At 44.6% G+C, this 26,285-nt stretch overlaps 1 protein-coding gene across 2 annotated transcripts in view; it reads left to right on the top strand.

Annotated features, from left to right (window-relative positions):
* Positions 1-3,955: 3,955 nt before the first annotated feature.
* Positions 3,956-26,285, top strand: part of TRMO (tRNA methyltransferase O) — a 41,633-nt gene continuing 19,303 nt past the window's right edge. The window contains exons 1-3 of one of the 2 annotated variants that reach the window (XM_030194460.1): positions 3,956-4,155; positions 5,668-5,842; positions 16,362-16,519. In XM_030194460.1, the coding sequence (XP_030050320.1) occupies positions 4,089-4,155; positions 5,668-5,842; positions 16,362-16,519 (400 nt within the window). In that variant the 5' untranslated portion in view covers positions 3,956-4,088. The remainder of the gene's footprint in view (positions 4,156-5,667; positions 5,843-16,361; positions 16,520-26,285) is intronic. The other variant, XM_030194461.1, reaches the window with a different exon arrangement.

The following is a 26,285-nucleotide window of genomic DNA, read 5'->3' as shown; positions in this document are numbered from 1 at the left end:
CTGTGTTTAGTATTATTGTTTCTCTTCTACACCTGAAATTAAAACCATTTCCTGATCTGTGTCCTACTCTTCCTCAGGTGGCGCAACAGGTAAGCCAACATGGGTGGGTGGGATGGAGGGCCAGTGGGGTAGAGGATGCATTGAGGGATTTGTTGAGAGGGTGGTGATGGCAGCAAGGCAGTTTCTTGTATCTGCTTTGGCTCAGCCTCTTCCTGCTCCATGAGGGCTGTCTCATTGCTCTTTTCCTTCTCCTCCATGGTGGCAGCTGGGCCCTGGCCTGCACCAGCGCTGTGGGGGATGTTGCAGCTTGGTTTTCAATTGTATATAAGGAGAACAAAGGCAGCTGTTAAATTCATCATCTCCGTGTCTTATGCAGTGAAAAAAACATCACTGGATATTCATTATTGGGTTGGGGGCCCAAGTGGTATCCCCCAGGGAAAGGATGTATGCATTTAGGAGAATGAAACATGAGTGCTTGCAGTGTTATGCATATTCACTATCAGTTGATTGTTGTCTACTCTGTATACGTGGCTAAAGATGATGCTGGAGAGACCATCTTTCATAGGGGCTTAACATAGTAGGTGGGTGTGTTGCAGTTGCTATGCAACCAGCTGCAGTGGAGCCTTTCAACAAGTCCTGGAGAGATGTGTGTTTCTGAGCAGTAGATGGGTTCTGAATGGGTAATGCTAGGTAAAGGTGCAATTGTTGGGAAACTGTGGCCTGGTTGTGTAGTGGAGTTGCACACAGGGACCATGTTAGCAAACCACTGTCAGTTACAGCAGTGCACTGAGTGAAAACAAACCACATACAGTGCATGAAAACGTTGATGCCGAATTCTCGCTAGGGTAGCTGAGCTATCTTGCAGCACTCTTTATCATCACTAATAGGGAGAATTCAGCACATGACAAAGCATGGTACAACACAGCACAGCCCCACCCAAGACTTATTTAGACCCATACCGAAAGGGAGGAATATTAGCTGTTACACCTACGGGAGTCCCTAGCCTTACACTATCTACCTAATGTAAGAAAAAAACAGGGCAAGAAATTCTTACCAATAAATGTTGGGCACCTGAGAACCTGGCAGTGAGGGATGCCTACTCAGATTCACAGTGCCTCTACTTTAACCAATGAGAACTCCTGTTTGACCTCACTGATAGGCAAGCAGAGTCCAGTGTGTCCACTGACCCTGACCTTTTCCAGAAAAGGTCATTTGGAGTACTGCGTGCAGTTCTGGAGACCGCACCTACGGAAAGATATAAACAGGATGGAGTCGGTCCAGAGGGCGGCTACGAAATTAGTAAGCGGTCTTGAATGCAAAAATTATAGGGACAGGCTTATGAACTTCAACATGTATACGCTGGAAGAGAGGAGGGAGAGAGGAGACATGATAGAAACATTTAAATATCTCAAGGGCATTTATGTACAGGAAGAGAGCCTTTTTCAAATGAAGGGCAGCTCTGGAACGAGGGAGCATATGACAAAGTTAAGAGGGAATAGGCTTAGGAGTAACCTAAGGAAGTATTATTTCACAGAAAGGGTGGTGGAGGCGTGGAATGGCCTCCCGGTGGAGGTGGTGTAGTCGAGGACTGTTCCAGAATTTAAAAAGGCATGGGATAAGCATGTGGGATCGCTTAGGAACAGGAAGAATTAGGGGTTACAGAGGATGGGCAGACTGGATGGGTCATATGGCCTTTATCTGCCATCATGTTTCTATGAACAAAAAGAAGCTGGGAGAAGCTAGAACAATTTTAATTAGATGGAGTGTACAGGGTGTAGAATGAAACTCCTACTGGCTTTATAACTGTAACCCAATGGTGAAACCCTGTCTTTGACTTTCCACAACCTTCCCAGCCACTGATCTTAACTACTAGGAGAGAACCTTCAAGCCAAAACCTTAACAAGATAGGTCCCAGAAGCTGAAGCCAAATACTACGCCACCCAAGCAAGTGCAAGAAAGGGAAATGGAGTAAGACTGATGTACACTGCTTATGTTGCTGCCCTGTTTCGATGTGTATGGGCATGGGGAGCCTCCCCATATCTCTTCTGTTTCAGTGAGGAGAAATTGAGCTATCATTGTGTGTTTTTTTTTCAACAAGGCTGCCTGGCTACATCTGCTGGATCCAGGCACATGAAAAGGCTGAAGAACCCCCCCCCCCCCCCCTTCTATAGTATCTACAGGGTTCTTGTGGATCCCTTCACACAATTTGGGATCCCATTCTTATAGAGCATGCATCAGAGCTCAGTCCATAGCTTCTGAACTGTAAACTGAACCTTACAGTGAACTGTGTTACTCTGCTGCCCCCAGCAGCAGTCAAGAGATAAAGAGAACTGTGTGTGTTTAAAACCCTGCCATGCTCTGTGGTAAGAGATAGGATAGGACTAAGGAAAGTAAACCTCTGAGACTGTAAATACTAGTTTGTTCCTGTTGCCTCTGCTACTGCTAACTTTGGGGCTGATGCAGAAATCCTCGTGGTAGAGCCGGTTTAATGTGCAGCTCTACTGCTAAACTATCATTCCAACTATCACGCTACAAGCAATGCACATGCAAATTACTGCTGCGTTAAAATCACAGCAGTAATCTGCAGCTCACTGCAAAACGTCACTCTTCCTGTCAGTGCAAAACTCCCTTATATGGCAGACTGCAGTGCACATCTTGTACAGCGCTGCGTAACCCTAGTAGCGCTTTAGAAATGTTAAATAGTAGTAGTAGTAGTAATTTTGAAGATGATGGTGCTGGAGGCATGAGTGAGTGGGCATCACTGGGTGTCACTAGTCACCAGGGATATAATTTTTTGTACTAGAGGAAAGGGGGTGCTTAGGGAAATGACTGCTATTAAACTATGAGGGAAATGTTTTTAGGGTAAGGGGTTGGGTAGGGGAGGAAGGGGGCCACTAGACCACGGGGGGGGGGGGGGGGGCGATGCTAGGTATCCGGGGCAGGGTGATCAGTGGTTTACATCCACTTCTCTCAACTAACCCTTCCATGCTGCCCCAGACCTTGTGAAAAATTTCCCACAGTAACTGCATGTCTGAATCTTTTTTTATTTTTTTGCATGTCACAGGTTAGCAAATCCACCACATTTGCATGTAGTATGAGGTCTGGGTTTCCGTGCAAGTTCTTATCTGCGCTGAAATTCTTTCTGATTGCTATCCTGCAGTAAGGTTGTGTGAAACCCACAGTAACTGTGTGGGAAATGTTCTGCATCAGCCCCTTTATAATTGCTTTTAAGTGATTAAGAAGCTCATTTTCAAAGCACATAAACTTACAAAGTTACAAATGTTCCTATGGAACTTTGTAAGTCTATGAGCTTTGAAAATGAGCACCTAAGTAAATAGTTGGTCCAGAACAACTTTACTAAAGTCGGCTAAGTTATTGAGTGGATGTGATTAAAAGTTTGAATTAAGTTGTTTATTCGACCTCCTGATTAAAAAAAAAAACTGTCCAGGCTCTGGTCTTAACAACAAATTCATTGGGTTCCCACTACACACACTGGACGACTGCCTGGGCAAATTACACAAATCTAGCTTTCATAAACAATTCCCCCCCAACCTGGGTGTCTGTATTTTGATTTATATCCTCTTTTCTGTGTGGTTGCTCTCCAGCTTCGCTTAGTTCTGCCTTTGCCACTTCAGTCTCTCTGCTTTTCTCCTCTCTCCCTAAGATGAATATTTTAATCCTTTATCTCTTTGGTCTCGCTTTCTACATGCTCTTCTTTCGTCATTTCTCCCCTTATCCTACATTGTACCTTGCCTTTCCCATTCTCTTCTCCTGCATTATCTCCCTGGATTCCTCCTCCCAGTCCCAAAACCAAATCTACCCCAGCCTCTTCTTCCGCTGTCAAAAGAACAGCTCTGTGTCTGCGAGTCAGGCTTCAGTGCGCATGGTAGTGACGTCATCACAAGGCGACGAGGAAGAGTTTTTAAACCTTAGAAAGTGCGAAGGGGCAGGGGGACAAGAGTAGGGTTCATTTCGGGAGAAATAATTAAACAACTGCTTTAAACAAACGGGAAATTTCTAAAATAAGGGTGCCTTCTTTTTTTTTTTTTTCCTTTAGTAGATTCAGGAAGCATCAGAATCCATGCGCAATGCATAGTCAAAAGCGCTCGTCCGGCTCTTGGTCTGAATGCTGTACCAGATCTTCTTTGGAGTCAGGTGAGCGAGCTTGGTGGTGATTGATGAGGACCACAGCAAGGTGTTCAGTAAAGCATTGTAATCATAGGAGCCAGCTCTGTGAGTGCTTGAGCACCCCTGATATTGGGGGGGGGGGGGAGAAACCCTCCTTGATTGTGTGTAGGGAGAGGTCATTTCTGTTGGGTAACTTTCAAAGGTTGGCTGCTATGATTCTAATTAAACTGGAGGTTACAGTTTGTATTTCACCGTGCAGAAATGAAAGGTTTCTGTGTGTGTGTAATATATATATATATGTTTTTCTCCAGGCACAACAGGCAAAGGTTTTTGGAAATTGCTGATGGGAGAGTTCACAGCTACACCTAGGTCTAGTTTTCAGAGTGGTCATAAACATTGCTGCATTTATATCTCATGTGTCCCAAAGTGCAGGATCTTCAGCAACTAGCCCCCGTTACTTTTCTTATAAGGGGTTCCTGGTCTTTAGGCTGTACCAAAGTGGCTTTCAGAAGAATTCTTCCTTAGGACATCAAGGGGCTGGAGTTGAGCACATCTGTTTAGGAGAATTACTGATGCTCCCTGGTTTCTTTTGCACAGGCATTTGAATGCCTAGTATACGGATGATAAGACTAGCATCAGACAGTATTTTGCTGGCTGAATTAACTGTCAGATATTTAGTACTTAAATTACAATCTCTGTAGGCCCAAGAGTGATGTATACTGTTGCAAGGAGTTAAGGAAATCTTTTAGGGGTTCATTTACTAAGCACTAAAAATTGGCCATAGCGCACTCTTTGTCTTTTTCCGTGCACTATGACCATTTTTACTGTGGACATAAAAACCCCAATTTTCTATTTTTCCCCATTAATAGCCATATGCTAATGTTGCCAGTAGCGCATGGTTATTTTTTTTAATTACCATGGGAGCACTTACCTGACACCTGTTTTGCAGGCAGTAGGGGCACCGGTGTTATCCGTATGCTAACCCAGTTAATGGGCAGTAATGTAGCACAGGAGCATTCCGCCCCTGACTTGCTGCCTCGAAAAATACCCCCTCCCCCCCCAAAACAAATTAGTGCACAGTTAACTCGTGCACATGGCAAAACTAAGTGGAGTGGAGGAGTGGCCTAGTGGTTAGAGCACCGGTCCTGCAATCCAGAGGTGGCCGGTTCAAATCCCACTGCTGCTCCTTGTGATCTTGGGCAAGTCACTTAACCCTCCATTGCCTCAGGTACAAACTTAGATTGTGAGCCCTCCTGGGACAGAGAAATATCCAGAGTACCTGAATGTAACTCACCTTGAGCTACTACTGAAAAAGGTGTGAGCAAAATCTAAATAAATTATTTTCCAGTTTTTCACAGTTAGCATAATGAAGAATATTCTTTAGGTATATTTGCTTATAATTCATTAAAGAACCAGGTTAACTGGCATAATTTTTACTATTCTGCTATTGTGGACCAGACTTGCTATTACTGATCTAGTGTTAGCAATATATGATCTATGCTTCCTTCTTTAAACTCAGAAATTTTTCTTTTTCTTCAGGAAACATTGTAACTATTCCAGTTGGTTACATAGACTCATGTTTCTCAGCAAAGAATGGAACTCCGCGACAGCCATCTGTTTGTAGGTTGTCACGTGCTTGCTTGACAATAAACAAAAGTGTCTTCAATAATCCAGAGCACTGTTTAATGGGCTTAGAGCAGTTTTCACATATTTGGTAAGTGGTTCCTTCGTGGGGGGTGGGGGGTTCTGGATCAAATAGAACAATTGTTTTTATCATCCAGTCTCTGTCTTTTTTGGATATCCATTAAACTGTATATCAATAATATTAATAGTGGGTATTCCAAAACCAGATTGGCTTTATCTGCAGAGGTCAAATGGACGTCTGTATGGCAGCATAGGAACGTCCATGACCCTTGTTTTCTCCTCCATTTATAGTTTGGACATTTGTTTGTAAAGTGGATGTTCACGGTGGATGTTTCCAACACATTGGCATCCATTTCACATGTATTTTAGAAAAGGCTGCATTCTGAGATGGATTTCCATTTGTGGCATACTGACTTGGACGTCTGTATTCTGAGCTGGATGTCCTTTCTAAAATGCCACTATATATATATGTTAAAGAAGAAAACAGATAGCAACATGGAATCCTTTATGGCTAAAGAGAGCGAGAATTCTGGTCGTTCTGTACTACCAACCACCAAGCCAGAGTGAACAGACAGATGATGAAATGTTAACAGAAATTAGGGAAGCTAGCAAATTTGGCAACGCTATAATGGTGATTTCAATTACCAAACAAAAAACAGGGTAACAGAAAATACAACCAAAAATTCACAAAAACACTGCTGCACTTGAAGGTGAGCAGGTGAAATACATTAATGTACCAAACTAAAAAATAAATATATTTGAGAATTCCTCAGTGTTCTACCACTCACCCCTAAACAAACCGGTGTGGTGATCCAAACCAAAATTCCATTATGTCCCAAGGATTTTTATTTATTTATTTTTATTTTAGTTACATTTGTACCCCGCGCTTTCCCACTCATGGCAGGCTCAATGCGGCTTACATGGGGCAATGGAGGAAGTGACTTGCCCAGAGTCACAAGGAGCTGCCTGTGCCTGAAGTGGGAATCAAACTCAGTTCCTCAGTTCCCCGGGACCAAAGTCCACCACCCTAACCACTAGGCCACTCCTCCACAAATGGGTTGTGACCATCTACCAGCAGGTGGAGGTAGAGAACTCTAGTGAGTTGTGCCTCATAAGCTTCTGTGCTTAACAACCAAGCTAGCATTCTCTATCTGCAGCAGGCAGGATATCAGCTCCTGTGCTCTGTGGTGACTTCTGTGTGGCCTCCTGTCCTGCTTGCAGGTTCAGGTGAGTTTGGGGTTGAGAATATCCAGTGCTTCAGGTGTAAACCTAGTGGTCTAGGTCCCTCCCTGCTCTCCGTTTGCCACTTTCTACCTCTTTATCACAGTTTTCCCTTCTCTTTTCTCTGCATTAAAGAAAAAAAAGCAGCCACTGCGGTTCTTTTTGAGAACACTTCTGCTGTGGGAAGATTGTGGGGCTCCAGTTTTGTGCGTGCTGCAGGGGTAAACTCTCAGCTACCGGTTCCTGCATGCTTTGCTTTACTTCTCTGGACATGCTGCTTTCACCTGCTTTGGTCGTGAGTACTCCGTCTATAGGAGTTCAATCTGGCCCCGCTCCGATGGCAGTTTTGGCGGGCTCAGCGCCAACGGCTCCTGCACTCCGCGAGGCTTAGGTGGTCATTTGGCAGCGGGTTCCTCGCCCGCTATCCTGTCCCAGGATGTTGGTTTTTCAGGGGTAGAAGTCTCTGCCCTGCCGTTTTTGCCTGAAGTTTTTCTTTTATTACATCGGGCCTTTTTAGTAAAGTTGGCTCAAGCTGCCTCTCCTTCTTCCCCTTATGTAGCTTTTGAAGAGCAGCTTCCTAAGAAACGAAAACTTTCCATTTCGCAGGATTTGGAGAACGTTCCTCCTCGGGACTCAGAGGATGTTTTATCTGTGTATTCTGACTGTCCTAGTTCTGCTGATAGCCCTGACTTGGATGTTTCAGAGGCAGATGGGTGATGATCCTACTGTAGCTAGACAGTTTTTGAGAGCGGAGTTGCCTCTGTTAATCACAAAATCTGTGGAGGCTGTAAACATTTCTTCCCCTGCTTCTCAGTCCTCTGTTCCTGCTGCATCTATTATATTGGGTATTGTGAGGAATATAAGGATGAGAGGGAGAATGAAGGACCGAGGAGGCTCGAGAGGGAGGGAGACTGGGTAGAGAAAGGAAGGAGTCTTTTCCCCTGGGGGATTGGAGAAAAGGAAAAGACTACAATTCCCAGCAGCCCCTGAGTAGGTCACATGGTAGAAACAGGGACTTCAATCCCCAACAGCCCCCAGAGGAGGTCAGGAGACGGGCAAGAGAAGGGAGTTGGAAAAACCTGTCCCAGAGAGCCAGGATGCGGGAAGGAGTTCAGAACCTGCCCAATCAAGCAAATGGAGAGCAGCTGAGCAATGGGTGTGGGGAGGAACCTATGGACTGGCAAGGGGAAGAAAAGGGGAGGAACTAGAGGAAGAGGAGCCGATGGAGATTGCTGCTCTGACTAAACTGGAAGGAAAGGATGTGAAACAGGAGAGGGCTGCTGGGGAGGAGAGCCTGGTAGAAGAAGGGAAAAGGTGGCTATGCTACGAGGGGAGCTGAGAGAACAGGTTTACCACGGAAGGGTCATGTGGGTGGTGGTCAGGGTATAATGCTGGCCTGGTTGGGGAGGGAACCTTTACACTCTTCCTAGGTTGATTTCTTTTGAAAGGGAGAGAGGAGGAGTGGTGGTTTTGGGCATAACTGCTATACATGAACTGCTGGGAGTTTGAACCCTTTCTGAACTGTGTTTGGGGCATTGTTTTGCATAACTGCTTACATGAACTGCTGGGGAGTTTGAACCCTTTTTGATCTACCAGGTTTGGAGAATTACTTTGCATAACTGCTATACATGAACTGCTGGGAGCTTGAACCCTTTCTGAACTGCTGTGTTTGGGGAATTGTTTTGCCTAACTGATGACATGAACTGCTGGGGAGGGTTTGAACCCTTTCTGGAGCTACTGTTTTTGGAGAATTACTTGGTATACCTGCTATAAATGAACTGCTGGGAGTTTGAGCCCTTTTTGAGCTACTTTGTTTGAAGAATTGCTTTGCATAATTGCTTTGTATGAACTGCTGAGATTTTGGAACCTTTTTGTGTTTGTTTGGTTTTTTTTTTAATACTATGCTGTTGAACTGCTATGCTTCTGGAGAAATGCTGTGGTGGGAACTACCTTTGGAGGAGCAGTTGACACAAAGGGATTACAATAAAGTATAATGATCTGACCTTGCGGGTTGTCGTGTGCTCTTTAGCAGTGGATTACAGCACACAGCTCAGCTAAAGGGCCGAGGGATTCAAGAGTCTCCCAGTGGTGGAGACATTACAGTATTAAGAGACCTGTATCTTTCCATATTCATGGAGACCCCTGATTCTAACCTCCAGGCAGCTCACGCTGTGTCCAAATTATATTCCCTTTTGCCGTCTGATTTAGAGCAGTTTGCTCTGCCTAAGGTTGATGCCCTTATTACGACAGTTACTACACATACCACTATCCCTGTTGAGGGCAGCACTGCATTAAAGGATATGCATGACTGCAAGCTTGAGGCTTCCTTGAAGCTTGCCTTTCAACTAGCTGCGTTAAATTCCAAGGCAGCAATTTCTTCTTCTTTGGTAGCCAGGGCTTCTTTATCAAGGGACTCACATCCAGACTTTCTCCCTACCCTAGAGGCAGGGTTGTCCTACTTGTCAGATGCTCTTTATGATATTCTCCGAGCGTCAGCTAAGGGTATGGCCTTGGCCGTTTCGGCACGACGCTGGCTGTGGTCGAGGCATTGAGCCGCTGATATGGCATCCAAATCTTGACTGGCAAAGTTGCCCTTTCGGGGGAAACTTCTCTTTGGTGCACATTTGGAGAAGATTGTTAAAGACCTGGGAGATTCCAAGGTCCAGCAAGTATCTGAGGACGAGCCTAAGCCTCATCTCTGGGTGGCTAAGCCTTGTTTTTGAGAAGTGCAGAGGTATAGACTAGGGAAGACTAATGCTTCTGCTTTCCTCAGACTCAATCTTCCTTTCAAGGCTCAGGCAAGATGCTTCTTCAAGAACCTATCCCTCTTCACAGCCCTCGCAATGACAGGGTTCAGGCTCATTCCTTGTATGTAGACATAGGTGGGCTTCTTTCCCACTTTCATAAGGAGTGGACCACCAGTACTGCAGACCAATGAGTCCTCAATATCATTCTCCATGGCTACAAGCTAGAATTTTCAAAGCCACTCACAGATCTTTCCATGCTGTCCCCTTGCGGCAGATCTGCAAAGAGGCAGTGCTAATTACCTTAGCCTCTTTTAAGGCAACTGGGGCCATTCAACGTATTCCTCCGGCAGAGAGGGGCATGGGTCGATATTCCATCTATTATTGTCCCAAAGAAAGAAGAGACTCTTTTTGCCCAGTTCTGGATCTCAGAGGGGTGAACCATCTATCAGAGTGCTGCACTCCTACATAGAGTCTCTGTCAAAGCCTTGGTCCAGCCAGGCAAGTTTCTCACCTCACTGGTCCCAAATTGACCTCTTCATAGGAAAGTTCTCCGGTTTGCGATTCTGGGAGATTGTTTTAAATTCAAGGACATGCCTTTTGGCCTCACCACTGTACCTTGCACATTTTCAAAAGTTATGGTGATGGTGTAGCCTTCCTTCACCCACCTAAAAAACGTGGGCAGTCAGACTTTTTTTGCTTGCTGCCACAATCGGGGCATTTGAGGTTTTTTCCTCCTTTTTATTTTTATATTTATCTTTATTTTCATAGTGATTGAAGTAAAATACGTCTCCTGATAGAAGGGAGCAGTTAGAATCAATTGAGCTTCAGTTTGAGATTGAAACTTGAAGTGAGATTCGCTGAAGATTGCCTAGTTGAGTATTGAGTGACTACAAAAGTAACGTGTATAATTAAAAACATACACCATACATTAAAACACATAATTCTAACAAAAGGTTGAACGAAATCAACCTTATGACATATCAGAGAATCACCTTTGATAAAGAAACAATAAGCAATAACTAAACATTATTGTCTAAAAGCATGTTAAGCTAGGTGTTTAAGTACATAAGCATTGCCATACTGGAACAGACTGAAGGTCCATCAAGCCCACTATCCTATTTCCAGTAGTGGTCATTGCAGGTCACATTTACCTGGCAGGATTCCAAAAGAGTAAAATAGATTTAATGCTATTTATCCCAGGAATGAGCAGTGGATTTTTCTAAGTCTACCTTATAATGGTTATGGACTTTAAGGAACCCTTCTATCCCTTTCCTGAAACCCTGCTACACTAACCTCTTTTGCTCCTATTCTCTGACAGCAAATTCTAGAGCTTAATTACACATTGAGTGAAAAAAAATAATTTTTCTGATTTGTTTTAAAAGTACTACTTAGTAGCTTGATTGCATGTCTCCTAGTCCTTGTACTTTTGGAAAAAGTACTCCTGGGAGAATTCTGTGGACAATATTTGAAAGTTCTGTGCACTTTATTTGTAATTTATTTGTGCAGAATTCCCCTGTTATAAGGGCTGGCATCTCCCTCCAGGTGCACATATCACCCAGCCACCTTTTTCTAGCCCTCCACCACATGACACATACACTATCCACCTTTCCCTGGATCTGTGGGGAGGGAGGGGGCACTGGAAATGCGGGAGGGGAGCTGCTGGACCCATGGGGGGGGGGGGGCGTAGAAGGAAGGGAGAGAGGAGCTGGACCGCGGGGGTGATATAGAGGGTTGTCTGGTTGTGGAGGGAAGGGAGAGAGGGGCTGGAGGGAAGGGAGGAAGGTGCTGTACCCATAGGGGGGCTGTGGGAGAGGCCCTGGACCCATGGAGTGGGGCTGGAGGGAAGGGGGAGAGAGGCACTAGACCCATGAGAGGGAGCCTGCTGGAGGGAAGGTAGAGAGGTGCTGGACCTGCAGGGAGAAAGATGCTGAACCAAGGGGATGAAGGAAGAGGGAATGGCATATTGAACACACAGTGGAGGGAAGGAAGGAGCCACATTGCTGTTGGGGAGAAATAGAGGGGAGAAGCTGGACCTGGGGAGATAATGGGCATGGAGGGGAGCATAGGGACAGGAACACAAAGGGGATATGCTGCATGTGGATGGTGTATGGACACAGGGGCAATGCCAGATACGGGAAGGAGTATATAGGGACAGAGGGAAGATGCTAGACATGGAGGAGAATAGTAAAACAGAAGGGAGATGCTGGACTGGGGAGGGGGGTGTAGGGACACACAGGAGTGATAGTGGAAATGGGAAGGGGATAGGTACATAGAGTGGTGGTGATGATGAGTTTGGGGAGATGGACATAAGAGAGATCCTGGACAGGGAAGTATAAGGGGACACAGAGAAGGGAGATGCTGAACAAGGGGAAAAATAGGTATATAGAGATGGAAGATGGATGGTGAGCATGGAGAGAGAATGAATGTCAAATGGACAGGACACACTAGTGAGTGAGTTGAAGAAGGGAAGGAAACAAACCAGAGCCTGGGACCAATATGATTTGAAAAATAAAATGACAAGACAACAGAAGGTATACAAATAATTTTTTCTATTTTATGATTAGAATATGTCGTATGTGAAATGTGTATCCTGCCAGACCTGGTGTTAGACATAGCTGTGGCCCAGTTCAGAAATTTTGGAAGGGACCCCAAAGCCCACTACCAGGCCATGCCACTTCAGGGGGCAGTTGTCCTAGTTGCACTCCCCTAACACCATTTCTGGCATGTGTGATCTATATATTTTGCACAGTATAGGAGGAAATGCATTTCTTTCTGTTTCTTTGGTGTAGCTTCTTGGGGTTTTGGTTTAATATATGTTTATCATTTTTGGTCAGCTATTATGTATTTGGCATTTGTATTCTGTGTGCATGTTAGCATGAATTTTCTGTGTAGCATTGTATAGTAATTTGGCTTGTTCAATTTTCCCAATACTGGAGGAAATATTTGTGAGGGGGGAGGGGAGACGGATTTTTTTGATCCTTGTACTGTATTTGTGATTTATAAAATGACAGTTGTACAGAATATTGTTTCTTTTTCTCCTATATAATAATTTGCACCTCCAACATTCTACGTCTGGATGCCTGGGTTCGTAACATCCATTCCCACTCATTGCCCTACCCTCGCGTCAAAACATAATGACGTCAGAGGGCGGAACAATGAGGGGGAAGGGAACGCTGGAGGTGAGATGTCAGGAGAAGAGAATCACGGGACATTGAGTGGAGGGAGGGAGGAAGGGGAGGGCAGGGAAGAGGAGAATTGATGGACATGGATGGGATGGGAGGACAGTCATAGGCGCCCCATATAAGAGGCTTTCCCAGCCCAGCTGTGACCCTCCCCTGGCTGCTGGCCCCCCAAACGCAGGGCAGCCTGGCGCAGCAGCGCTGCTTCCAGGCAGCTCTCGGTTGGTCCCTCCGCTCCTTCCCGCCCTCAGCTCCTTGATCGACAGCCCTCCTCTCCGTTCCTCCCCCCCTGCGTGTGTTTAACCCTTTTACTTTCAGGCACAGCGACGGCAGTGAAGAGGACAACGCAGCTGGCTCGCCTCCAGCTTCTCCCTTCCCTCACACAGTGTCCCGCCTTCTGCGATGATGCATTTCCTGTTTCTGCGAGGGAGGGACACTGTGTGAGGGAAGGGAGAAGCTGTATTGTCCTCTTCACTGCTGTCGCTGTGCCTGAAAGTAAAAGGGTTAAACACGCGTGAGGGGGAAGGAACGGAGAGGAGGGCTGTCAGGGAGCTGAGGGAGGGCAGTGAGAATCGCTGGACATGGATGGGAGGGCAGGGCAGGGTGAGAGAAGAGATTTCTGGAATTGGAGGGGAGGGAAATCAGGAAGGAGATGCTCATGGTTAGAGGGGAGAGGAGAAATGCTGGACATGGATGGAGTCTGCGTACTCTTTATCTTTTAAAAAATACTATAAAAATCACAAAGATTAAATTAAAAAAAAACATAGATAAAACAATCCGTATCTTATACCCCTGGAGCATATTACTCATTATACACCCTTCCCAATTATTACTTATCATGACAGAACATTTCTCCTAACTGTTCCCTTAAAAACATAATCGCCATTACATGATAACCTTCTAGCGCCCGTTGCATTTGTGTGAGAAACAGGCCTTTTTTACTAGTACTTTAATAAAATGATTTAAATATAGAATCATAGCTGTTCGAGGCTTGTGCTGATGGGATCAGACGGGACAGTGATTGCGGGGACAGAGACAAACTTTGTCCCTGTGTCATTCTCTATGTGAAACCTTGCATCATATAGCTATAGTTTGGGCTCCTCTTCCCTACGTGCATAGCATTCATTGTTGATTTAATCATGAATTGATAATGAGTGTAACAGTTGGGCAGACTGGATGGACCATTCATGTCTTTATCTGCAGTCACTTACTATGTTACTTTGCACTTGCTCACATAAACTTTTATCTGCCATTTGGATGCCCAATCTCCCATATTCAGAAAGTCCTTTTGCAAATGCTCACAATCCTTTTGTGGTTTAACAAATTTGAATAGCTTTGTGTTAGCAAATTTGATCACCTCACTTGTTTTTCCTGTTTCCAGGTCACTTATAAATATGTAAAAAAATAGCAGTACTATTTACCGTTCTCCATTGAGAATATTGACCATTTAATCCTACTTACTGTTTTCTATCTTTTAACCAGTAATTAATCCACAATAGGACACTGCCTCCTATCCCCTGACTTTTTAATTTCCTCAGGAGTTGTTCATGACATATTTTGTGAAATGCCTTTTGAAAATCCAGATAAATAGTATCAACCATGTGTTTGTTCACCCCTTCAAAAAATGTAGTGGATAAGTGAGGCAGGATTTCTCTCCTGCTTGTGCTGGCTTCAATGTCAAAATGGCCTCTGCCATTTTGGCGGAGGAGAGGATATAGGCAGGCGTGACTGGGAATCACTCCTGCCTCAACTACCCAGTAGACCACCAGGGGATGGACGGTAGGCCTGGGGGGGGTCCAGGAGGGGGCTTTTTCTATGCACTAGCAAGGAGGGAGACTCATTCTGTGTGCGGGAAGGTTTGAAGGGAAAACAAAAATGAGGACGTTATAATGCCTTTATATCGGTCCATGGTGCGACCGCACCTCGAATGTTGTGTTCAATTCTAGTCTCCGCATCTCAAAAAAGATATCGTGGAATTAGAAAAGGTGCAGAGAAAGGCGACGAAAATGATGAAAGGGGTGAGACGACTTCCCTATGAGGAAAGGCTGAAGTGGCTAGGGCTCTTCAGCTTGGAGAAAAGACGGCTGAGGGCGGGACCAGAGGCAGAGCTGAAACAGAAGGGAAGGCAGTCTGAAGCGCCGTGCCTTGCCTGCTCGACTTCACTGTTGCCGGCGGACCATGAGGTAAAAAGTTTTTTTTAAAGAACAGCCGGCACTTACGAAGGGGAGGGGCAGCTGCACATGTCCTGCTTCCACTCAGAGGGCACAGAGAGAGAGGGAGGCGCGGGGTGATGGAACTCGGAGTAGAGACAGCCGGCACTTCCGAAGGGGAGGGGCAGCCGCACATGTCCTGCTTCCACTCGGAGGAGACAGAGAGGGAGGGAGGCGCGGGGGTGTGGATTTTGGACGGCAGGGGGTGCATGGAACTCGGAGGGCAGGGGAGGAGAGGGAGGGAGGTGAGGGGGTGTGGAACTCGGACGCCAGGGGGTGCATGGAACTCGGAGGGGAGGAGAGGGAGGGAGGGGGGTCCTGGAACTGGAATGGGAGGGGGAGGGGTCTTGGGACTGGAACGGGAGGTGGGGGCCTGGAACTCGAAGGGGAGGGGGGCCTGGAACGCAGAGGACAGGAAAGGAGGGAGGTAGGGGCCATGGAACTCGGAGGGGAAGGGGCCTGGAACTCTGAGGAGAGAGAGGGACGGACACGCGGGGGTGTGGAACTCCAAAGACAGAGACCAAGGGAGGGAGAGCTGGAACTCCAAGGAGAGGGGAGGATGGAACTCCGAGGACAGGGAGGGGGCCTGGAATTCACATGAAAGAGAGGGAGGCAGGAGGCCAAGCTGCAACGGCAAGGAAAACCTTGCTAGCACCCGTTTAATTTTTATCAGAATTGGGCCTTTTTTTACTAGTAGATAATAATTATTGGGACTTTCTAATATGTGAAGTGTTAGTTTCATTTTCACATACTGATACAGATCGACATTAAAGGGCAGAAAGTTAACCTGGTCCAAATAGTATATACCCTAAGCTACTAAAAGAGCTCAAAAATGAAAATTGTAGATCTACTATTAGTAATCTATAATTATGCAAAAAAAAAATAATGTACAGGTATAAATTTCTTTGGGAACCAGCAGGACATGTCCTGAGCTAACCCTGAATATCTTACATTGGAACCTAAGCCAAATAATTCCACTGGTTGAACATCTCTTGATTTTAGGCCAATCAGTTCAGCTAATGAACCTTGCAGAACCCAAGTTGTTGTGAGCAGATTTTTAGACATATGTCATTTCTGAAGATCATGCCCTATTGTTGCTGCCAAAATAGAATTAGAGCATCTCAGTTAAGCTAATTAGCTCTTTGCTCTCATCCACCTGCTGGGCAAGTAGTTTTATTAGAAGTAATTGCAGTGTTTCTCTGCTCTTAACACCTCTTATTTATTTTAAACAGGATTCTGTTTATTTTTCATAAAAATGGCCACCTGAGTTGTAAGGCAAAAGTACAGCCACCTAGATTGAATGGAGCAAAAACTGGAGTTTTTTCTACAAGAAGCCCACATCGTCCCAATGCAATCGGACTGACTCTTGCCAAACTGGAAAAAATTGAAGGTAATACCTCTAGATTTATTCTTGCCTGCTCTGTATATAATTTTAAAAAGAACAATCTTAGATGAAAAAATACAGTACTGAAACTTGATTTCTGGTTGAGTAAAACATTGTAGTTGTTCATATTAAATCAGAATAGTTGCTTTAGTAATCCACTTATTTTTCAAAATATAGTAGTGACCACACTGTAAAGCAGTGGTTCTCAACCAGGTGGCATGACTCACCAGTACATAACCAAAAATTGATGTTGACAGTAAGCCTACTTTTTCTATTATAGTCGCATGCACCTGATAGCTGAGAAGTGCAAGGAACCAGATATTTGAAATTGTCATATTGAGTATACTGTCATTCAACAGTGAAATTATGTCATGACAGTTTATTAAAAAAAAAAAACAGCACGAATAAAGAGGGGTATTTCTATAAAGTAGGTACTGATACTAAAAATACATCAGTGGAGCTTAATGTAACCTATCTTTATTTAATATCAACTTAATATGATAGCTCCAAAAACAATGGAGGAAAATACCTGAGCTGTTTTAGGCTGTGCGATTCAGTTATTTGGTACACTTCTTCTTTAACCAGATTCACCACGCTCACAGCAGACTTCTATCATTGGCAAAAACCTCCACTGAAATTTTATTTTTTATATTTTTGTAAATGCACAAATCTCAAATCAAAATTCTTCACTCATTTTTTTTTCAATTCAAAGTAGGAAAAATAGAAGCGCTTAAAGTCTCAAAAATGATACAAATGGGGACCTATTTCACCTCACGTGGCTTCTTCAGGGGAAATGAGTGAAGATTTTTGATTTGAGATTTGTGCAAACATTTATAAAAAAATTTAAAATTTCAGTGTAGCTTTTTGGCCAATGATAGAAATAAGTCTGCTGTGAGCAGGGTGAATCTGGTTAAAAAGTGTATCGGTAACTGAACTTCTGTGATGCTACTGTGTGCCCGAAGGTGTAAGCTTTGTATCCGGATCCAAGATGGCGACGGTTTGAACTCGCGCTACGGACGTGTTTCTAGTGGCGCTAGAGTAGAGCTGGAGGGAGTTACCTTGCCCGCTGTTGTGATGGGCAAGCGACGAGGGAAAGTCAGGGATTTTCCCTCAGACCCTGGCGCAAAGCCCCCACTCTCCCAGCCGACACTTGAGCGCTTTGGAATAACGCCCGGAACTCCATCGACTTCAACCCCTGTTGCTGGTGCTAGCGTCTCGGCGCTAACCGACAGTGTCGACGGGGCTTCCCTAAGCCCTGTCTTTCGTGCAGCGCCACCTCAACCAGGAAGTGAGCGCTTCCAGCCGAGTCCTGCAGCCTCTGCCCAAAGTGGTGAAGGGAGCGAGCAGGGAGGGAACTCGACGGCAGCACAAAGATCATCTCCTGGACAACTGGTGATTCCAGAGCAGAAAGCAGCGACTGTTGTGGATTCTGCAACAGTGAGTATCCTGGAACAAGTAGTTCAAGTGGCTCCCCTGGTATTTAATGCAGGTCAGTTTGAAAAACCGGCTGTAGTGACCTTAGAGTCACTTTGGGAACTGAACTCCACAACTCTCTTTACATTACAATCGGTTATTTCAAAGAATAATGAAACTATTAAAGTTTTGGCACAGTGCTCTCAAACAATTTCAAATTAATGAGTCTCATGCAACTGAAGTAAAAGCTCTTTCTCAAAAAGTTGAAAAAATGCAACTTGTGGATCAAACATTAATAAAAGAAAGGAACTTTGCTTCTAGACGCATGGAATACCTGGAAAATCAATCCAAAAGACTTAACCTACGTATGATTAACTTTCCAAAATCGCCCATCCTTTCTCCTGTACAGATGGTTAAGAAATATCTTGTTGATATTCTGGGAATGACCGAAAATTCACTGCCACCAATCACAAGGGCATATTATATTCAAATTGCTGGGCAAGTCCCAGGAAATCTAAACCCTCAGAATGCAATGAATTTAACAGACTTTCTGGAATCTTCTTTGGAGGTGGTCACTCAAAGGACTACTTTGTTAGTGACTTTTGCACTAGAGTTGGATCGAGACGCAGTACTTAGGTTATCCTTAAGACACTTGAATTCTTTATTTTTAGGTTCAAAAATAAGAGTTTTCCCGGATTTATCAAGGGAAACTCAAAAACGTTGTAAATTATTTCTTGCTTTGCGCCCAAGGGCAACAGCCCTGGGGGTTAATTTTCTTTTGAAATTTCCTTGTGTTTGTAGGATTTTATACCATACTAAACAATACCAATTTTTTGAACCTAATCAGTTGGATATTTTTTTGAAAAGTAAAGAGAGTATAATTGTGAAAGTTTAGACCCAAATGAACACTGTATAGCACTTAGGAGTGAATCTATGGGGCCTAGCGCAGCTCTTGCTTTAATTTGAATTTTTTTGAGTTTGATTTCCTATGAATCTTGGATCATTTCTTAATTATTGTGGACGATGGGTATATAGTCAATTTTCCTTATCTGTAATTACTATTGAAAGAAAGTTTGCAAATTTGTAATATTATTCTGTTTTGAATATTATGTATCTCAAAAGGTTTATAAATAAATAATTTAAAAAAAAAAAAAAAAAAAAGCTTTGTATCCATCAAATATACACCGCATACCTGAAGGTGTAGGCTGAGTATCCAGCAATCACTTGCTGCCTATCCGAGGGTGTAAGCCAAGTATTCTCCACTGTCTGTCCACCATGAATAATCCAGCCAAATGGCAAACAGTCCATCCATGTCTTTAATCTAGCAAAAGTTATTCTGTGGTATCTTTAGCAAAAGGTCTATCCACAACAAAAGACTTCTTGCCTCCCAAAATGGAGAGATCAGTCTTTGATCTCTTGGGCTCCCCTGCCATCAGGTCCTGATCAGTGCGTCACTCTTTAGTCAGGGTGAATCCAAGACCTTCAAGATTTTCCCCACTTCTGGGCTCGGTGCAGTCCGGTTGGCACCTATTCTCCCTCCTCCCCCCCCCCTCACCTTGGCCCACCTAGGGTAAACAGGGTCCTGTTCCGCTCCTCTTGGGCTAGCCAAAATTCTCAGGTGGTCTGCTTATGCAAATTGTATGCTAATTAGGTTGTAATTCAATTTCTGAGTGCTCTATCACTATAAACACTCCAGGAACTATTCAAACAACTTCTGGATGGGTTAGTTCTCCCCTGCCATCTCTCATGTAGTTTTTCCTGTCTAGCTACAACTGCCCAAGCAGGATTCCAGATGTTCTTCCTAACTGTGTTAGTGGTGACTAGACCCAAGTTGTCCTTTTGTATGATATGGTGTTTCTTTTTTGGGTTGGAGGATCCCTCTGCTCTGTGATGGAATGTACACCCTTTCATAACTGCACATCCCAAAACAGCTCAGGTCTTTTCTTCCACTGTTTTTTTTAAAGCTATCACAACTTAAATGAAGATAGAGGGTTACATTAAGCTCCATTGATGTATTTTTGGTATAAGTACTTAATATAGTGGAGGGTTTTCTCCATTTTTTGGAAATTTATAGTGTGTGTATAAAGTAGGTACTAACATTTGTGTGCTGGTTAGGTAGAAACTTAGAAAATAATGGCAGATAAAACCATATGGCCTATCCATATCCTCTATTATCCTTTCCTCTCATTCAGGGATCCTGTGTGCTTGTCCCATGCTTTCTTGGATTGAGATACAGTCTTCATCTCCACCACCTCGGCCGGAAGGCTGTTCCACATATCCACCACCTTTTCTGTGAAGAAGTATTTCCTGAGTCTATCCCCTTTCACCTTCATCCTATACGCCATCATTCCAGAGAGCTTCCTTTCAGTTGAAAGAGAGTAGCCTCCTGTTCATTTATGCCATTAAGTTATTTAAATGTATCTTATCATATCTCCCCTTTCCAGCCTTTCTTTCAAAGAATACATATTGAGATCTTTAAGTCTGTCCCTAAAAGCCTTATGATAAAGATGATCATTTTAGTAGCCACCCTCTGGATTTACTCCATCCTGTTTACCATGAGGCATATTTTCAAAGCACTTAGCCTTCCAAAGTTCCATAGAAACCTATGGAACTTTGGAAGGCTAAGTGCTTTGAAAATATGCCTCCATATATACTCGACTATAAGTTGAGATTTTTGGGCCCGAAGAAAGGCCAAAATTTGGGATCCTGGCTTATAGTCGAGTTGTTGCGATTATTCTTTCCTCCCCCCTCCCCCACCACAGTGACCAGCATTTCTCCTTACTGGTAAGACTGGATGCTGACCGACACAAAAGTAACTGCAAACAGGGCCAGTCCAGGACCTTGAGCATCTGCACATACTGTCAGGCTCAGTCGCCAGATCTGCACCACTCTTTCTCAGTCTCTTCCTTTCTTCACCAAGCACGCCCTTCACTCCCGAGTCGACAGTCTGCAATCAGGGTCTCCGGACAACAGGCAAATCACCAGAAGTGCTTTATTATCTCATGAGTACATTTAATCTGCTTTAAGGCTTCACAGGCCTTCCCCTCTCCTCAGTGTAGCTCCACTTTTAAACACAGTTCATTGGAGCCCTGCTTGCAATATAGTTCAGCTTGGGCCTGCTTTCCGCACTGCTCACAATTCAGTTCAGTTAGCAATGTTTTCCTCCTCAATTCAGTTTAGCACTGCTTTCAAACACAGTTTAGTTTAGCATTGCCTTCAAACACAGTTCATCTTAGAAATGAAATTAAACAGTTCAATTCAATGGCAATATGGTCTAAGTCACTTTCTCACTCTTAGACCTAATGACCCACCTCCCTCGTTTGTCAGCACAAAACCACCTGACATCCACCCACCGGGTCAATTCACCAAGGCTTCATTCACTCTCTCCAGTTCAGTTCATAACTCACTTTAAGAGCCCTCCACCAGCACTTCCATTTCCTCCTCATTCTCCCCGCCTTCCACCTCCTCCAGTTCCATTCTCTCCTCCCCTTCCTCTCGGTCTCGGGGCTCCTCCCTTCCCCCATCTGATTCCATCTCCCAATCACATCCCGGCTCCTCCCTCTCTTGCATAGAATCTTCTCCCTTCACCTGATCCCTCTGCTGTTGCTGCACTGTCTTCTGGACCTTGTAGTTTCTTAGCTCCTGGCTTCTCTGACGTTGCCCTGCCTTCTGGGCTTTGTAGTTCCTTGGTTCTGAATCTCTCTGGTGCTGCACTGCCTTCTGGGGCTTGTAGTTTCTTTGCTCTTCACAATACTCAAGGCTTGCCATCTCCCAGCTTTTGGGTTGTAACTTCCTGCTTTTTAGACAATTGTCCAACTCTATTTACCAAAGAGGATAGAAATGAGGACCACTTGGTAATCCCAGAGTTCATTTTCACCAACATCTGCCAAATTGTATTCAGAGAGACCTCTGAACCCAATGCCAACATAGTGAGGTATCAGAGTGCTCCTGAGTCTCATTCCCGGGATTGGCAGCCACAGTCAACAATGCTGGACCACTATCACTCTGTTCTGGCTGCTGCAAGGCGGTTTCCCCTCTTCCGGGGGGCTGCCTGTTCTCCTCCCAGCTCCTCCGGTGTTGCCGACTGCACAGCTGCTATTGCTTCCGGGGTCAAATCAGAGGAACCGGGAGTGGTGTGAGAACCCGGACTCAGAACACTTCCTCCAAGCAGTGTCGCTGCTCCACCAGCAGCAACCACAATAGAGGACTAGCCTGGGGAAACAACGGGAAGAGGGGTTGGACATAACGCTGGATGGTCTGCTGAGCCGACCCCACTGGATTCTGCTGAACGGGGTAGGTCGGAACCTTGCCCTGGCACTTTGGAGCCATTAAAGCTTATCGTTCCAGAGGAAAAGATCCGCAGGAGCTCATGTGTCTCAACATGCTGCCGCCATCTTGACTCCGCCCCAGGATATAATATTCTTACTGATGGATGATGTTATCTGATAGAGCCAGACACAGGAATTCTTCCCAGTGCTCTTTCTAAAAGCCTTTGGAAGTGGCTTACCGTGCACATGCATGCCTTCCTGTCTACCATCAATGGACTGCTGTCCAACGCTCATCACGCAGAACAAAGGGTCCCTTTATCCTGACCTCCAGAACCTAACCCTCACTGCTTGGATGTTGAGAGATTAGAAGTGGACTTCTTGAACTTTACCAGAGGGTGTCTCTTGTGTTCTGTTTGCTTCCAGGAGATATTCCACTAGGAGATGTTATAAATTCAAATGGAAGAGGTTTGCCCTCTAGTGTGAGAGAGCGAGGCCCTAGATCCCTTTTCCCGTCCTACACAAAAGTTGCTTGAATACTTTCTACATCTGTGAGAGTCAAATCTAAAGACCAACTCCTTAAGGGTTCACCTCAGTGCAACTGGAGCTTATCACCCTGTAAAGAATAAATCCATCTCTGCTCAGCCTTTAATTGTTCTTTGGCTTGCTTTTACTAAAACCTCCTATCAAGCTCCCAACCATGTTATGGGATCTCAGCGTTTTCCTTACCCAGCTGATGAAGGCTCCTTTTGAGCCACTTGATACCTGACTTGGAAGATTTGGTTTTTGGTGGCATGCACAACAACAAGATAGAATAGCTCCCAAAGTAGGCCATCACCTCCTTGGCTACTGGAGTGCAAGCAATGGTGTGTGGGGCTATGTAGCCCATGCACTGCTCTGCTGGGTTCAGCAGTTGCCAGCCTTTCCCATGATGGCTCACCAGGAGTCCATGGATGCCCTTCTAATTTATGTGCTCTGATTTGTTCCAGATCTCCTCCTTGTCAGTAGTTTCAGTGGTGGTTGCACATAGGTGATTGTGGCTTCAAAAACATACTTCTACAAGCTCCCCTTTCAGGACAATCTACTCTTTAGTCAGGACTTGGAGATGCTTGTAAAGGACCTGGAAGGGCTATGCCACAGCTCCTCCTGAAGGACCATCCTCGCCTAGCATCATGCCTGCCCCCCTCCCCCAGTGGGCAAGTCCAGGGCTAAGTTTGGGGGTCACTTGTTGTGGTGTCTGTTCCTATGGGGCTTCTGGTTCCAAAGTGCTGAAGGACTGACCCTTTCAGGGAGTGTGGAGATCGAGACACCTGTATGCAAGCGGGCACTCATCATTCTCAAAGTGCATACTGGAGATGGTGCATCAGAGGTAGGGCTTGGAATTCACAAAATCTGTTCCTGACACCTTTAGAGTGTTCCTCCATGTTTCCACTGCCAAGAGAGGCTGTTGAGGACACCCTTCAGAGGCTGTTGCAGCTGGCAACGGTGGAGTTGGTTACTCAACTGGAGAAAGGCCAGGGGCAATATTCAGTCTACTTCATGGTGCCCAAAAGGAGGGGGGGCTCCTTCAGGCCCATCCTGGATTCAGTGCCTTTCTCCTGCATTTTTGAATAGAGACCCTGCAGTTGGTAATTGCCTCAGTTTTGGCGGGGTGAGTTCCTGACCACCCTGGACCTGCATATTGCCATTTCGGGAGTCACACAAATGTTTTGTGCATTTCTGTGTCATGGCCTTTCCATTTTGGTCTTATGACAGCACCACGAACCTTCTCCAGGGTTATGGCAGCATTGCTGGATGTTGTACATTTCTTGCTGACTGTGAAACAGATTTGCCTCCCAGTCCATCCTGCTCTCCTGCAATGGGATCTTACCTTTATTTCTCAATGTCCTAGCAAGTCCTTCATTTAAGCCCGAAAGATCTTACTCTGAAAACAGCTTTCCCTGTAGTTATTTTGTCAGCATAGTGGGTGTCCAAGTTGTGAACCTTGTCCTATAGAGACTTACTTATCCTTTATGGAGGAGGCAGTTTGTCTTTGAACAGTACCATTGTTCCATCTAAAGGTAGTCTCCTCATCTTATTTGAATTAGGCAGTTTTTCTGCTGCCATTTCTGGATTGGAGGCAGCAGGGGTCAGACATTCGGAGGGTCTTTTTGCATTAGCTGGAAGCCCCCAATTCCCTCTGTGTGTGGCTAGACAATTTGTCCTGTGTTCAGGGGTTGCGTAAGGGTCTTGTTTATTTACAACATTTATATTCCACACAATCTTAGTATTCTCAGCTGATAAATTAAAACATACATAATTAAAAATAAAGAGAGAGCTTCTTACTAAAATACATAAAAACAATACAAGGTAAAATATACTTATAACAAAATAACAAACTTCAACCATACAATTCAGATCTCTTAAATATTATACAGCTCCATGAGCTCATAGAAAAATAGTCCATCCATACAGATTTATCTCTTGATTATACAGTCCCATAAGCTTATTTAAATAAGAATGATTTTAGCTCTCTTCTACATCTACCCTTGATCTTTAATGCCTGAACTGTTTATTTACTCCTTATAACTTGCACTTTAAATGTAATAATATTCTGTGTTTCTCTTTCCGGAATGGCGATCTCCATTACGGTATATGTAAGCCACATTGAGCCTGCAAATAGGAGGGGAAATGTGGGATACAGATGCTGCAAATAAACAAATAAATTGCTTCAGTAGTGCATTGGGTTAAAGGCTTAAAGCCACCATTAAGACAGCAAATGTTTGTTTTATATATAGTGGTGGTATGTGACCCCTGAAGCAGGCGGCTCACCCACCGAAACACGGACCCATGTCAGGTCTTTACTATTGGTTCTAAAAAGTATTTTTTTTCTACAGCTCCCAGCCTGTGAGTCATGTCATCCTCTATTCCTTTGCTGTTTGTCTTGGATCCATTGTGGAGGGCCTTCCTGGGGTTTTTTTTTCTCTCTCCTTTGGATACTGGTCTGTCGGAACTCAAGGAAAGGAAATTAAAAGATTTATAAATAAATTTCACCTTCTCAGCCTATAATACTGGCAAAAACTTCCAAAGTGTAGGGGCCAAACAACAAAATCAAGAGCTTCATTTAATATTGTGTCTTAATACTACAGGTGACACTATAACCAGAAATTTAATTTAAGATGGGCTATTATGGAATTGAGCACAAATTCAGACAAGCTGGAGCCCCAGAGGAAAATGAGTGATGAGATCAATGACATCTTTTCTTGTTGTTTCATTCCAGCCCTGGCCAGGAATGTTGGGTTCTTCTATCTTTCCTCTCCTCCCCTTCCTTCCAGTTTGATCACTGGGTGGAGGGGTTGAGCCGGCATGAATGTTTTGAAGAAGGTGATTGTGTGAGGAACAACTGGCCACCACTATGACCAGAGGGGCTCCCTTTTCCTTTGTGATGGTCCTCTGTGTAGTGTCACAACGTGAGCCTCTTCTCACGACAGGAAACTGGTTGCAAACTACAGCTCTAAAGCAAAAGTACTGGTGAAACTATGTTTATATTACACTTCTTCCTGTTTTCCCTTTCACCTCATTGATATTTTCACACTCCTCTGATGCCAGCAGTGTGGTACGAGCAGGGAAATGGGCAGGAAATACTTCTTTTGGTTGCTGCTGTTCCTATCTTTTCCTAGTCTCTGTGGTTATTAGCACTTTTTTATAACCAGTAGGTTGCTGAAGGGGAGGGATGCAGCAGTGCCCGAGTGAGATGTTTCCTGCTCACCACAGTGACTTGCTTCTGCTGTACAGCCAGCATCGCAGTCTTTTGCCAAACTTAAATTTCCAGTTACCATAAATGAGCTGCTATCCTTGAATTTTATGCTTATGTCATATAGACCTAAGCGCCATCTGGTCATGCTAAACTGGGTGGATTGTGGTTTATCACTTCCATTAAATAATGATGTCAGGAGGAAAATCTGTGAAAAAGGAACACAGTAGGGAAGACCAAAGGAGGATGGAGAGACCTGGGTCTTAAAAATGTTTTTTTTTTTCTTTTGTCTTGGTGGAACTCGCTGTCAACAATTGCAACTGCTTTCTCCCATTTGTGTGTAGAATTTTACAGCCAATCC

Source organism: Microcaecilia unicolor, chromosome 2 (genome assembly GCF_901765095.1).
Source record: "Microcaecilia unicolor chromosome 2, aMicUni1.1, whole genome shotgun sequence".
In the NCBI taxonomy this organism is placed as follows: domain Eukaryota; kingdom Metazoa; phylum Chordata; class Amphibia; order Gymnophiona; family Siphonopidae; genus Microcaecilia; species Microcaecilia unicolor.
The sequence above is the reverse complement of the archived record's forward strand: the minus strand, read 5'-3'. Positions and strand labels throughout refer to the sequence as shown.